Raw genomic sequence first — 11,180 nt, 5'->3', positions numbered from 1 at the left:
TAAGAGGGTCAGTGATAATGTGACGGAGCTCAGAAGAAGGTGGTTCTCACACCTCCACACTCTGTCACCGCAGAGAAGAGGACTCTGCCAGACCATAATAATCAGCCCCAGGTCTCCACCCTGAGTCTCCAGCCTGCAGACATGGACCTTCAAGGTCCACCAGGCTATCAGACTTTTTAATTCCTCTTCCCTCAGCCGCAGGGAATGTTCAAATCTTTGTAGTTAACAGTTAACAGTTCAGACAATTTATGTTCCATTGTATTTCTTATTCTTCCTCCTTCCTACTATTATCTATTACTGTTATGTTTTTACTTGAAACTCTTGCACAACAATTTCCTTCGGGATAAATAAAGTTGTTCTCATCTCATCTCACCATCATCACTGATGTCAAAAAAGACCACCTTCCTCTGACATCTGTCAAAACAACAGACGGACAGATAGATAGATAGATAGATAGATAGATAGATAGATAGATAGATAGATAGATGGATAGATGGATAGATAGATAGATAGATAGATAGATAGATAGATAGATAGATAGATAGATAGATGTTGTATGGGCTGCAGTACCGCGAATAACCGCTAGGTGGCAGTAGTCGCCCCGCGGATGGGAGGATGTCGCCTCCGCGGGTGACCCGCGCAGAGGAAGCCCTTCCAGCAGCTAGTTAGCCTGACCAACGTAAACAGAGCAGGGGCGGCCGTCGGAATTCATCTGTTTCGGTTATAAATCTCGGGTATTTTCGCCCGCACTGTTCCGGGCTGGACCCCCAGGATGCGGCCGCTCAGTTAAACCCTTCCGGCCGTCATGGTTGTGAGGTTGAACCCGCCGAAGGCCTCGGTTTCGCCCCGCTGAAGGAGGGTGGGCGGCAGGAGCAGGCTAACGAGCTAACAGGCTAACAGGCTAACAGGCTACGGTAAGCCTCCACACAGCGTCCCGCTCCGGCGGCTCGTCCCGGGCTGGGATCCACCGCTGGACCGGCCCGGTCTGAGTTGGTGTTTCCGGAGCTTGTAGATGCGAATAAGGGGAGGGGACGGCGGCCCGGCTCTCACTGCGCTCGCCGCTACTGGGGCAGAATCATGTTGGCTAAATCAGCCGAGCCCCCTCTGTCCCTCCGTCCCCCGAACCCCGGCCCCCGGTGGAGGAGCTCCCCGGTTCACCGCCTCCTCCTCCCCGCGGCCCGCTCGCAGCCCTGCGCCGGGTAAACACTCGGAAAAGTCCCGGTTCCGTGGGCCCTGGAAAAAATCAGCGGTCCCCGGTGAGAGCCGAACCCGAACCCGCGGGTCTTAGACCGGTCCGGTCGTCGCCAAACCCCTGGTTGTAAGCGGATCGATCATGATCGGTAATCAGTATCCCGTCCAGACGGACGCTGGCCGGAGCCTCTCCCTCAGAAGCAGCCGCTGGAAGCAGCTTCTCTGACATCTGGAGGACCTGTAACGTCTCTAGATGGTGCTTTGAAACATGAACGCGGAGCTCCGGGGGAGCAGCGGCTTCTCCGGTTCTCCAAGGCGTTCGTCCAGACCGCCGGACCGGAACCGGGACCGGGCAGAACCCTCCGTGTCGGGGCTGGTCGGGGTCTGACTCAGTGTCTCCACCTTCCAGCTCATGATTCAGCTGGAGAAGCCGGTGCTGACTGGGACCATGCCGGTGGTTTGGCCCACCATCCTGGACCTGGGGAGGGACGAGTGCAAGAGGATCCTGCGGAAACTGGGTAAGGAGCGCTTTGTCGGAAAGTCCTCTGCACCTTCTCAGCCGTCCTGGAAGAACATCCTGCAGACCAACGCCATGTCTTCAGAATGACCTCAGAGAAACAATCTGCTGTTAGATGTCAATCTGGTCCGGGAAGGTCTTGGAGGATGGTGGACCTAGGTGGAACATCTCACATCTGCTTCAGGAGATTAAAACAGAAGGGATGTTGGACGGCTGAGGGAACATCTTGGATCTCAGAGAAACGTCAACACTTGTGTCATACATGCGCACACACACGGATTGGTGTTGACTAGGACACAGCAGGACCTCAGCTGCAGTCTTGGTCCACCAGGAGGTGCTGGTGCTCCTCAATGACCTGGAATTTAGTTTATTACGTCAAATGCTCATTAACTCTTTGAGTGCTTGTTAGTTCTTGTTGGAAGAACTTGTGGAAGTCTGATCTTCTACGTTCAAGCTGGAACCTCTTTATTGATGTCATCTTCTTCAACATGGTGCGCGTGTGTGTGTGCATGTCTGTGTGTGTGTGTGTGTGTGTGTGTGTGTGTGTGTGTGTGTGTGTGTGTGTTCGGACACCTTCAGAGCTGGAGGCCTATGCGGGGGTCATCAGCGCCTTGCGAGCCCAGGGGGACCTGACCAAGGACAAGAAGGACCTTCTTGGGGAGCTGACGAAGATCCTGGGGTAAATCTGCTTCACGTTCTCAACACTCTGCTCCTCCTAAAGTTCTACTGTGGCACTGATCACACACACACACACACACATACACACACACACACACACACACACACACACACACAGTATCTCCACAGAGCGGCACCGGGCTGAAGTCCGCAGGGCCGTCAATGATGAGCGACTCACCACCATCGCTTACCAGTAAGCGACATCTCCTCCAGCTTCCTCTAGCTTGGCTGGTCCGGACCGGTCTGAGGTGGACCCGGTCCGGACCGATCGCTCATTGTCTTCCAGCATGTCGGGTCCAAACAATTCTTCGGAGTGGTCCATCGAGGGACGGCGACTGGTTCCACTGATGCCCAGGCTTGTTCCTCAGACGGCCTTCACCGTGACCGCCAACGCCGTGGCCAGCGCCACGGCCAATCAGAACGCCTCGCTGCTGCTGCCGGCGGAGACGGGGAACAAAGAAGGTGGGTGGTCGCTCTCGGGCGGCGTCCCGGCCCTCCGGCCGCGGTTGGTGACGTCCATCTGGTCCCCGCAGTGGTCGTCTGCTACTCCTACACCAGCACCACCTGCACCTCCAGCAGCTCCACGGCCACCGGCTGCGCCGTCGGGGCCGGCGTCAAGTCCCCTCGACCCCCCAGCCCCTCGTCCAACGTGGTGGTCCTGCCCAGCGGGAGCACCGTCTACGTGAAGAGTGAGTGGACCGAAGCGCGAGCTCCCGGACCTCGCCCTCACCCGCGCGTCGCCGGGCGGAGGCGGAGCAGGTCGCCGACGCCGCTCGGGAGCCGTGAAGCCGCCCGGCCTCTGACTCCGCCCCTTTGCTCCCCCGCCAGGCGTCAGCTGCTCCGACGAGGACGAGAAGCCCCGGAAGAGGAGGAGGACCAACTCTTCCAGCTCCTCGCCGGTGATGCTGAAGGACGTGGCCAAGGCCTCGGCGCCGGCGCCGAAGGGTGTGGCGGTGCCGGTGAGCAGCAGCCCCAAGATGAGCAACATCATGCAGAGCATCGCCAACTCGCTGCCGCCGCACCTCTCGCCCGTCAAGATCACCTTCACCAAGCCCACCATCCAGACCACCAGCACCACCACGCAGAAGGTGCGCTCGGCCCGTCGGGTCACTGACTTATCAGTAGTTAGAGCTCCGGGTGTCGAATCTTCGTCGCTCCCTGTCAGGTGGAACCAGGTGTTCTGCTGGACGTTCCTCGCTCGGAGGAGAACGTCCCGCTCGAGATGTTCGGTTTCTGTAGGCCCACAGACAGGTCAGATGTTCCCGTCCTGGACGGAGACCATTCCGGACGCGACGTCCGCTTATCCATCCACGCGTCGAAGTTGCTTCTCGGGTGTAATCTGTGAAGCCGCTGTGGAAGGTTCTGACGGCAGGCGGTCTCTGACCAGGTGATCATCGTGACCACCTCCCCGAGCTCCAGCTTCGTGCCCAACATCCTGTCCAAGGCTCACACCCACAACAACGCCGCCGTGTCCAAGCTGGGCTCCACCTCCATCCTGACCACGCCCACCCAGAAGCAGACGGTGGTCTTCCCGGCCGGCTCCACCTCCGGCCCCTCCAACACCGTGGCCGTCACCACGGTGGTCTCCTCCACGCCCTCGGTCGTCATGTCCACCATCACCACGTGTAAGTATCCGCCGCCGCCGTACCGTCTCCTCGATCCAGGAGGACACCCTGGAGAAATGTCCGCTGTCCTCGCAGGCGCTTCTTCGGCGGCGGTGAAGGTGGCCTCTGCCCGCCTGCCCTCCCCGAAGACCCTGGTGGGCTCCCCCACCCAGATCCTGGCCCAGTTCCCCAAGCAGCAGTCGCCCAAGCAGCTGCAGAGCTCGCCTCTAGGGGGCGCCGGCCAGAGTCCGAGCACCAGCACCTCCCCCGGAACCAAGCCCACCATCCAGATCAAGCAGGAGTCCGGTAAGGACACGCCTCCTCGCGGGACCCTCGCCGCTTCATGCCGGTCCTCACCAAGTGTGTGTGTGTGTGTGTGTGTGTGTGTGTGTGTGTGTGTGTGTGTGTGTGTGTGTGTGTGTGTGTGTGTGTGTGTGTGTGTGTGTGTGTGTGCATGCATGCATGCATGTGCTCAGGAGTGAAGATCATCACCCAGCAGGTTCAGCCCAGTAAGATCTTGCCCAAACCCTCATCGGTGGCGTTGTCCAGCAGCAGCTCCTCGCCCATCATGGTCGTCAGTAGCAACGGCGCCATCATGACCACCAAGCTGGTGACTCAGCCTACAGGTGGGATTTGAACTACAGACCCAACCATGGGTTACCTGGAATCCACACACACTCCTGCCCCTTTGGTAAATCAGTGCTGTGTGTGTGTGTGTGTGTGTGTGTGTGTGTGTGTGTGTGTGTGTGTGTGTGTGTGCGTGTGCGTGTGCGTGTGTGTGTGCAGCCACCCAGGCCACCTACACTCGGCCAACCGTGAGTCCCAACATCGGCGCCAGGCTCTCTGCGTCCGGCGGCGGTGCCACCTATGTGAAGACCACCAGCGGAAACATCATCACTGTGGTGCCCAAGTCCCTGGCCACCCTGGGGGGGAAGATCATCAGCAGCAACATCGTGTCGGGTAGGCCGGTGCCCCCTGGTGGTAGCTCGCCACGGCTCACACACACACACACACACACACACACAATCGCAGGCACGCGCCCACGTGTGGTCAGAGGACGTGTGTCGTCTCTCCACCGCAGGAACCACCACCAAGATCACCACCATCCCCATGACCTCCAAACCTAATGTCATCGTGGTCCAGAAAACTACCGGCAAGGGAGCGACCATCCAAGGCCTTCCAGGGAAGAACGTGGTGACCACGCTCCTGAACGCCGGGGTCAGTACCACGATTATTGATCCGCCAGGCGCCGCTGCCATCGGCCCGGCCGGCCCCGGGAGCTTCTGGAGACATGGTGCGGCGCTGTGTGTGTTCCAGGGGGAGAAGAGCCTGCAGGCGGTCCAGGGATCCAAACCCGCCATCATCACCACCTCCAGGCCCATCACCAAGATGATCGTCACCCAGCCCAAAGGCATGAGCGCCGCCTCGCCCTCCGCCGCCACCAAGATCATCCCCACCAAGATCGTGTACGGCCAGCAGGGCAAGACGCAGGTGAGCCCAGCAGAAGGTCTGGAAGAACGTCCGGTGGGCAGAGCGTGCCGTCACCTCTGTGGAACCTTCCACAAGGTCCTCTGGCCTCTAAGGTCACTAGAAAAGAGGCAAAGGAAAGAAGACCCATCTCTGGGGGAGTCCTCTTCCATGGAGTCCTCTCCCATGGAGTCCTCTCCCATGGAGTCCTCTTCCATGGAGTCCTCTTCCATGGAGTCCTCTCCCATGGAGTCCTCTCCCATGGAGTCCTCTTCCATGGAGTCCTCTTCCATGGAGTCCTCTCCCATGGAGTCCTCTTCCATGGAGTCCTCTTCCATGGAGTCCTCTCCCATGGAGTCCTCTTCCATGGAGTCCTCTCCGGCGGGGATCCCTCAGGTGGTGTTCTCTGGATCAGGGCTCCCTGCAGGCAGTCTGAGTTTCGTTACGGATCGGGGTGGAGGGCCGGGGGCTGAGATAAGGGTTGGACGAAGGGGAAGCGCTGCTTCTGCAGAAGTTGGACCTACACAGGAAGTCAGTCTTTGGACTGAAACTCTGAGGCATGAAGGAAGAACACAAGGCATTTAAGTGTTATTACTGGACAACAAATACCTTCACGTTATCTAAGGCCAGCACCAGCAGTCCCTCTGACCTCAGTGTTACCACTACTGTACCAGGACCTGACTCGTAGGGTACTTACCCTCTGCCTGAGGAGTTTGTACTGCTGGTCCTTCAGACCTCAGAGCGGGTAGGACAAGTCCCTCACACCTCTTAGCACTATGATACCCTCTGACCTCCGGGGTCGGATTACAAGTCCCTTTCACCTCAGCTCAGATGTAATTCTGCTATACCTTCAGACCTCAGAGGGGGCAGGACAAGTCCCTCTGATCCAGTCCCCTGTCCTCCTGGTGGTCCTGCAGGTCCTGATCAAGCCCAAGCCGGTCTTCCAGGCAGCAGTGGTCAGCGAGCAGACGCGCCAGCTGGTCACCGAGACGCTGCAGCAGGTGACGCGCTCCGTGGAGGCGGGGCCGGGTCAGGGTCCAGGTCCGGACGGGTCCAAGGACGAGGTGCCCGGCTCGGAGGGCGCAGGGGCGGCAGGAGAGACGGCCGGTAATCTGACCGTTAACTCTTCATCCGCCGGTAATCTGTTTACCCTTTGTCACAGACCTCCGGTCACATCAACTAAAGCACTGATGGTCCAGGTGTCTCCAAAACCCGCTTTAGAGAGCACCGTAAGCCTCTGGCCGGGTTTCACTGTGGCCGGCCCCAGAGCCCGATCCAGATGGGACCTCGGCAGAAGAACCCTTTGTAGATCTCGTGGTTCACCGCCAGGTTTCGCTGTTGTCGCCCCAGATGCTCAGCCGGTGCTACACGTGGTTTCCTCCAGAGAGCAGGACTGGACCGAGCAGGAAGTGGCCGTGGAGGCCACGCCCACCATCATCTACCAGGAGGTGTCCGGCGTGGAGTCGCAGTCGGCCACGTCCACCATCAAGGCCCTGCTGGAGCTGCAGCAGAGCTCAGGTGGGTTCCCGGCTCCTGCCCAAAACCAGGACCCGCATCTGGTCGCGGAGGTCCACAGGAAGTGCAGATCGGGAACTGGTGTTTGTGTCTCAGTCAAGGAGAAGGGCGAGTCCAAGCCCCGGCATCAAACCATCGACCTGAGCCAGATGGCCGTCCCTCTCCAGCTGGGCCCCGACAGGAGGCCCGAGTCCCCCCGACCCTCCAGCTCCGAGCCAGAGCCCGGTCCCGGTCCCGGTCCCGAACCCGGGGCAGCAGGTCTGGATCTGATCCTTCCTGTGTGTGTGTGTGTGTGTGTGTGTGTGAGAGGGCACCAGTGTGTTGACTGTGGTTCCCCCCAGGGAAGTCCATCCGTCCCGCGGTGTCCTCGGAGGAGGACGTGGTGGTGTCCTCCAACCAGCAGCCTGGGAAGCCTTTCAAAGGCAGCATTGTTACCGTGGTAACCAAAGCAGCCGCCACCCCAGCAGCGTCACAGGTTAGTTGGGTGGAGGAGGACCTTCTCCTGCAGCGCCACGCGACACACACACACACACACACACACACACACACACTCACACACACACACACACACACACACACACACACACACACACACACACACACACACACCTCTGTGTCTAAAGTGTTCAGTCCATGTCCTCCATGTCTCAGCCCCCAGACAGTAAGGCGGAGCCGGTCCTGGAGGTCGGGGATCTGGAGGGGGACACCCTGGACCCTCAGACGGGTTTGTTCTACAGGGCCGTCCAGTCGTCCTCCGCGGGGGCGGCGTCTGCCGTGGCCCCGCCCGCCGCCGCCGGCCAGCCGGAGGAGAGCCGCCCCGGCCCCGCCTCCTCGCAGCCGCCGCCGCCGCAGCTCCAGAGCAAACCTCAGGTGAGACGTCCTCCTCCGACCTCCTCCGACCTCCTCCGACCTCCGGTCTGACCGAGAACCTCTCCGCGGCCGGCAGATCCAGGCCAAGCCCCCGGCCGGAGCCCCGCCCCCCAAGGACCGACCCCCGGCGCCGCCGCCGCAGACCGCCGCCAAGGCCCCGCCCCCCGAGGGAAAGCCGCCGCTGACGCCGCAGCTCCCCCGCCTGCAGCAGGCGCCTTCCACCCTGCACAGACCCCTGCACACCTCCATGTCTCACCCTCCTCCTCTGCAGGCCCACCACCCCATCTCCACCGACAAGAACACACACACACAGGTGACACACACACACACACACACACACCTCCTCTGCAGGCCCACCACCCCATCTCCACCGACAAGAACACACACACACACGTGACACACACACACACACACACACACACACACACACACACACACACACCTCCTCTGCAGGCCCACCACCCCATCTCCACCGACAAGAACACACACACACAGGTGACACACACACACACACACACACACACTTCCTCTGCAGGCCCACCACCCCATCTCCACCGACAAGAACACACACACACAGGTGACACACACACACACACACACACACACACACACACTTCCTCTGCAGGCCCACCACCCTATCTCCACCGACAAGAACACACACACACACACACACACACACACACACCTCCTTTGCAGAACCACCACCCCATCCCCACTGACAAGAACACACACACACACACACTCACACACACACCTGCTGCTTGCCCTCAGGTCCAACTGTAGAACCAGCAGCTCCAGCTTTCTGTGAGCTGGCCTTAGAAGGTTGGTTCTCCAGGAGAACGTCCTCACCTCTAGAAGCATCTGAGGTAGCTTCAGGTCCATCGGCCGGAAAAGGGGGCCGCACGTCGTAGCGTCAGATGGTTCCCTCGCACTCGTGGGGTTCCCGACGCCCCCCCGACAGAGGGTCCCGGCGGGGGCTCGGTGGGCCTCCAGGTGTGCGAGATGTTCACCCGGCTTTCTTGTGTCCTCAGCCCATCATCACTCAGAGCGCCGCCGTCACCAAGATCACCTTCGGCGGTCCTCACCTGGCCCCGACGGTCTTCGCCAGCGGCGAGGCGGCGGCCAAGCTGCTCCCCGAGTCCAGCTCGGGCCCGGGGGGGGACAAGGCCTCGGTGTCGGACATCCTGAAGATCTCCATGATGGAGGCGGAGATCGACCCCAGCACCGAGCCCATGGTGGTGGACTCCTCCAGCGACTGCGGGCCTCTGGGGAAGAACCTGCAGGTCCAGACCTCCTCCGCCCAGTTCATCAGCAGCTCCGGCTCCGCCCTGCACCACCCCAAGGCCCAGACCTTCAGCTGCCTGCCGGGCCTCCAGGCCCAGAGCAGCAAGGAGGACCTGGAGGTCATCGAGGTGAGGAACTGAAGAGCAGCTCCGCACACACACACACACACACACACACACACACTCTGAGTCACCATGATCCTCCTAGATCATCTCTGAGTCAAAAGGAAACCGGGACCAGATGATCGGTTCTTAGTCAGGAGCTCAGAACCTTTAGGGTGACTTCACCCATCAGTGATGAAGAACTCTGTGTGTGTGTGTGTGCGTGCGTGCGTGCGTGCGTGTGTGTGTGCACAGGTCATCCCTCAGTACTCCATCCTTCCTGACTCCAGCCAGTCCAACGTGGTGGTGGAGCCCAGTGGCTTCCTGGAGATCACCAACTACACCAGCCAGCAGGAGGAGGAGGACAGCCCCATGGAGCAGGAGGTGGACAGCAGCAACGACGAGTCCAGCCCGCCCCCCCGGCCCTAGACCCGGACCTTCTCCGGCTCTCCTGTGTAAGATAGTCTTCTGTCCACGAACGGCCGAGGTCAGGCGTGCGTTCATGGGAGGGAAGCGGAGGTGCAGAAGGAGGTCTTGCTTCCGGACCTTCACTCCTGGACCTTCACTCCTGGACCTTCACTCCTGGACCGCAGACGCCGTATCGTGGACGTCGGCCGGTCCTTCAGACTTCCTGATGTTGGGACAGAAGAACATTCTGGAGGCGTTGACCTCCCGCGGAGCGCTCCTGACGGAGTCCGCTATGGGATGTCGTCACGAGACGACCTCATCAGACTGGTATTTGGAGAAGGGAGGAGGTCCGTATTCTGGACCAGAACGTTCTAGTGAAGTTTGTCTTTTGCATTTCTGTTTTTTACCTTCTCAAACTAGAACATCTGTGATCTGCACAATAAACCAGTAGAAGCTCCTCCACAAATTCTCAGCTTCTCAGCAGGTTCCACTTCACAGCAGCCTCAGGTGGATGAGAGCACGGGAACCTTCTAGAACCTGTGGATGTTCTCAGGGTTATTGGAGCCTTCAACTCTTCGACTCCAATAACCCTGAACTAGAAGAACTACAAGCCTCCTGAGCTCGTGTGGGCCCAGAGGGTAGGAGGACCTGGTGAAACCTGTGGAGTTCATGAAGAACAAGGAAGGCGCTGATCTACCACGCTCGTTAGCATTAGCTCGATGGGGGTCCGGTCCAATCTAGAATCTGGTTCCGGTCTGACCAGGTCCTCACCTGCTGCCCTGGAGCAGGCAGAACCTGGGTTCTCCATGCTGAACCTTCAGAACACTCAGGCAGGCTGGCCGTGAGCACGCGAACACACACACACACACACACACACACACACACACTGGTGTTGGCGTGGACCCAGGAGGCGGCTGTGAGAATACTGTCATCTGATTGGCTGGTTGGACATGTGTTTCTGGTTAGCATCACGCTAACCCCTTCCAGTTAATTCACCTGCACACCAACCTTTGGAACAGGAGCTTCTTTTGGATGTTCTCTGCTCAGAGGAGGAACCCTCATGGTGTGTGTGTGTGTGTGTGTGTGTGTGTGTGTGTGTGTGTGTGTGTGTGTGTGTGTGTGTGTGTGTGTGTGTGTGTGTGTGTGTGTGTGTGTGTGTGTGTGTGTGTGTGTGTGGGGACGGGGGCATTAGAAGTATTTTTGAGTATTTACGTGAACTCTTGAGTGCTGAGAACAGCCAGAAGAGCTGCCCGGGTTTCCAGGCAGCTTCTGAGCTCCTCATGTTCTCGCAGAAGAACCTCCGGGGAAACGTCACATTCCTCTTGTTCCTGGTGTTCTGCAGGACCGGCGGAGGCTTTAAGGTCCGTCACGAATCCCGAAGAACCCAGAACTCTCCGGAGAACAATCTGAGCCACGCTGACGGCTTTTCTCATGCCCGATCTCCTGTGGGCTTTCCATGGTTTCATAGAACCGGGAGGAAATGACCTCCGACCTTTCCCAGGGTTCTGCAGCCCCGGAGCCAGAAGAGGGGAGGAGGAGGAGGAG

General features: G+C 59.3%; 1 protein-coding gene across 2 annotated transcripts; it reads left to right on the top strand.

Moving 5' to 3' along the window:
- The first annotated feature begins 773 nt into the window (after positions 1-773).
- emsy (EMSY transcriptional repressor, BRCA2 interacting) lies at positions 774-10,101 on the top strand. 2 transcript variants are annotated; one of them, XM_086142269.1, is made up of 21 exons: positions 774-914; positions 1,601-1,709; positions 2,288-2,387; positions 2,505-2,579; positions 2,673-2,848; positions 2,920-3,075; positions 3,215-3,474; positions 3,774-4,011; positions 4,087-4,296; positions 4,467-4,616; positions 4,777-4,950; positions 5,072-5,208; positions 5,308-5,481; positions 6,375-6,564; positions 6,808-6,975; positions 7,069-7,230; positions 7,314-7,447; positions 7,624-7,842; positions 7,919-8,155; positions 8,874-9,254; positions 9,483-10,101. In XM_086142269.1, exons 2-21 carry the CDS (start codon positions 1,604-1,606, stop codon positions 9,654-9,656), a joined length of 3,621 nt encoding a protein of 1,206 aa, XP_085998395.1. In that variant the 5' UTR covers positions 774-914; positions 1,601-1,603; the 3' UTR covers positions 9,657-10,101. The 2 variants fall into 2 exon arrangements, with proteins under 2 accessions (XP_085998395.1, XP_085998393.1); XM_086142267.1 differs by having other exon boundaries at positions 6,375-6,594; positions 6,679-6,975.
- Positions 10,102-11,180: the final 1,079 nt, after the last annotated feature.

This window comes from Fistularia commersonii, chromosome 35, assembly GCF_037954325.1.
Source record: "Fistularia commersonii isolate RoL2024-O1a breed Wild chromosome 35, RoL_Fcom_v1.0, whole genome shotgun sequence".
In the NCBI taxonomy this organism is placed as follows: domain Eukaryota; kingdom Metazoa; phylum Chordata; class Actinopteri; order Syngnathiformes; family Fistulariidae; genus Fistularia; species Fistularia commersonii.
Note: the sequence above shows the minus strand (reverse complement) of the source record. Positions and strands in the feature narration are given on the sequence as shown.

What these genes read in the sequence shown, in the direction of transcription:
- emsy (XM_086142267.1), top strand. Translation starts at nt 1,604, where the DNA reads ATGATTCAGCTGGAGAAGCCGGTGCTGACTGGGACCATGCCGGTGGTT. An exon ending in CATGTCCACCATCACCACGT is followed by an intron (nt 4,012 to 4,086) that starts GTAAGTATCCGC and finishes CTGTCCTCGCAG; the next exon opens with GCGCTTCTTCGGCGGCGGTG. An exon ending in CCACGCTCCTGAACGCCGGG is followed by an intron (nt 5,209 to 5,307) that starts GTCAGTACCACG and finishes TGTGTGTTCCAG; the next exon opens with GGGGAGAAGAGCCTGCAGGC.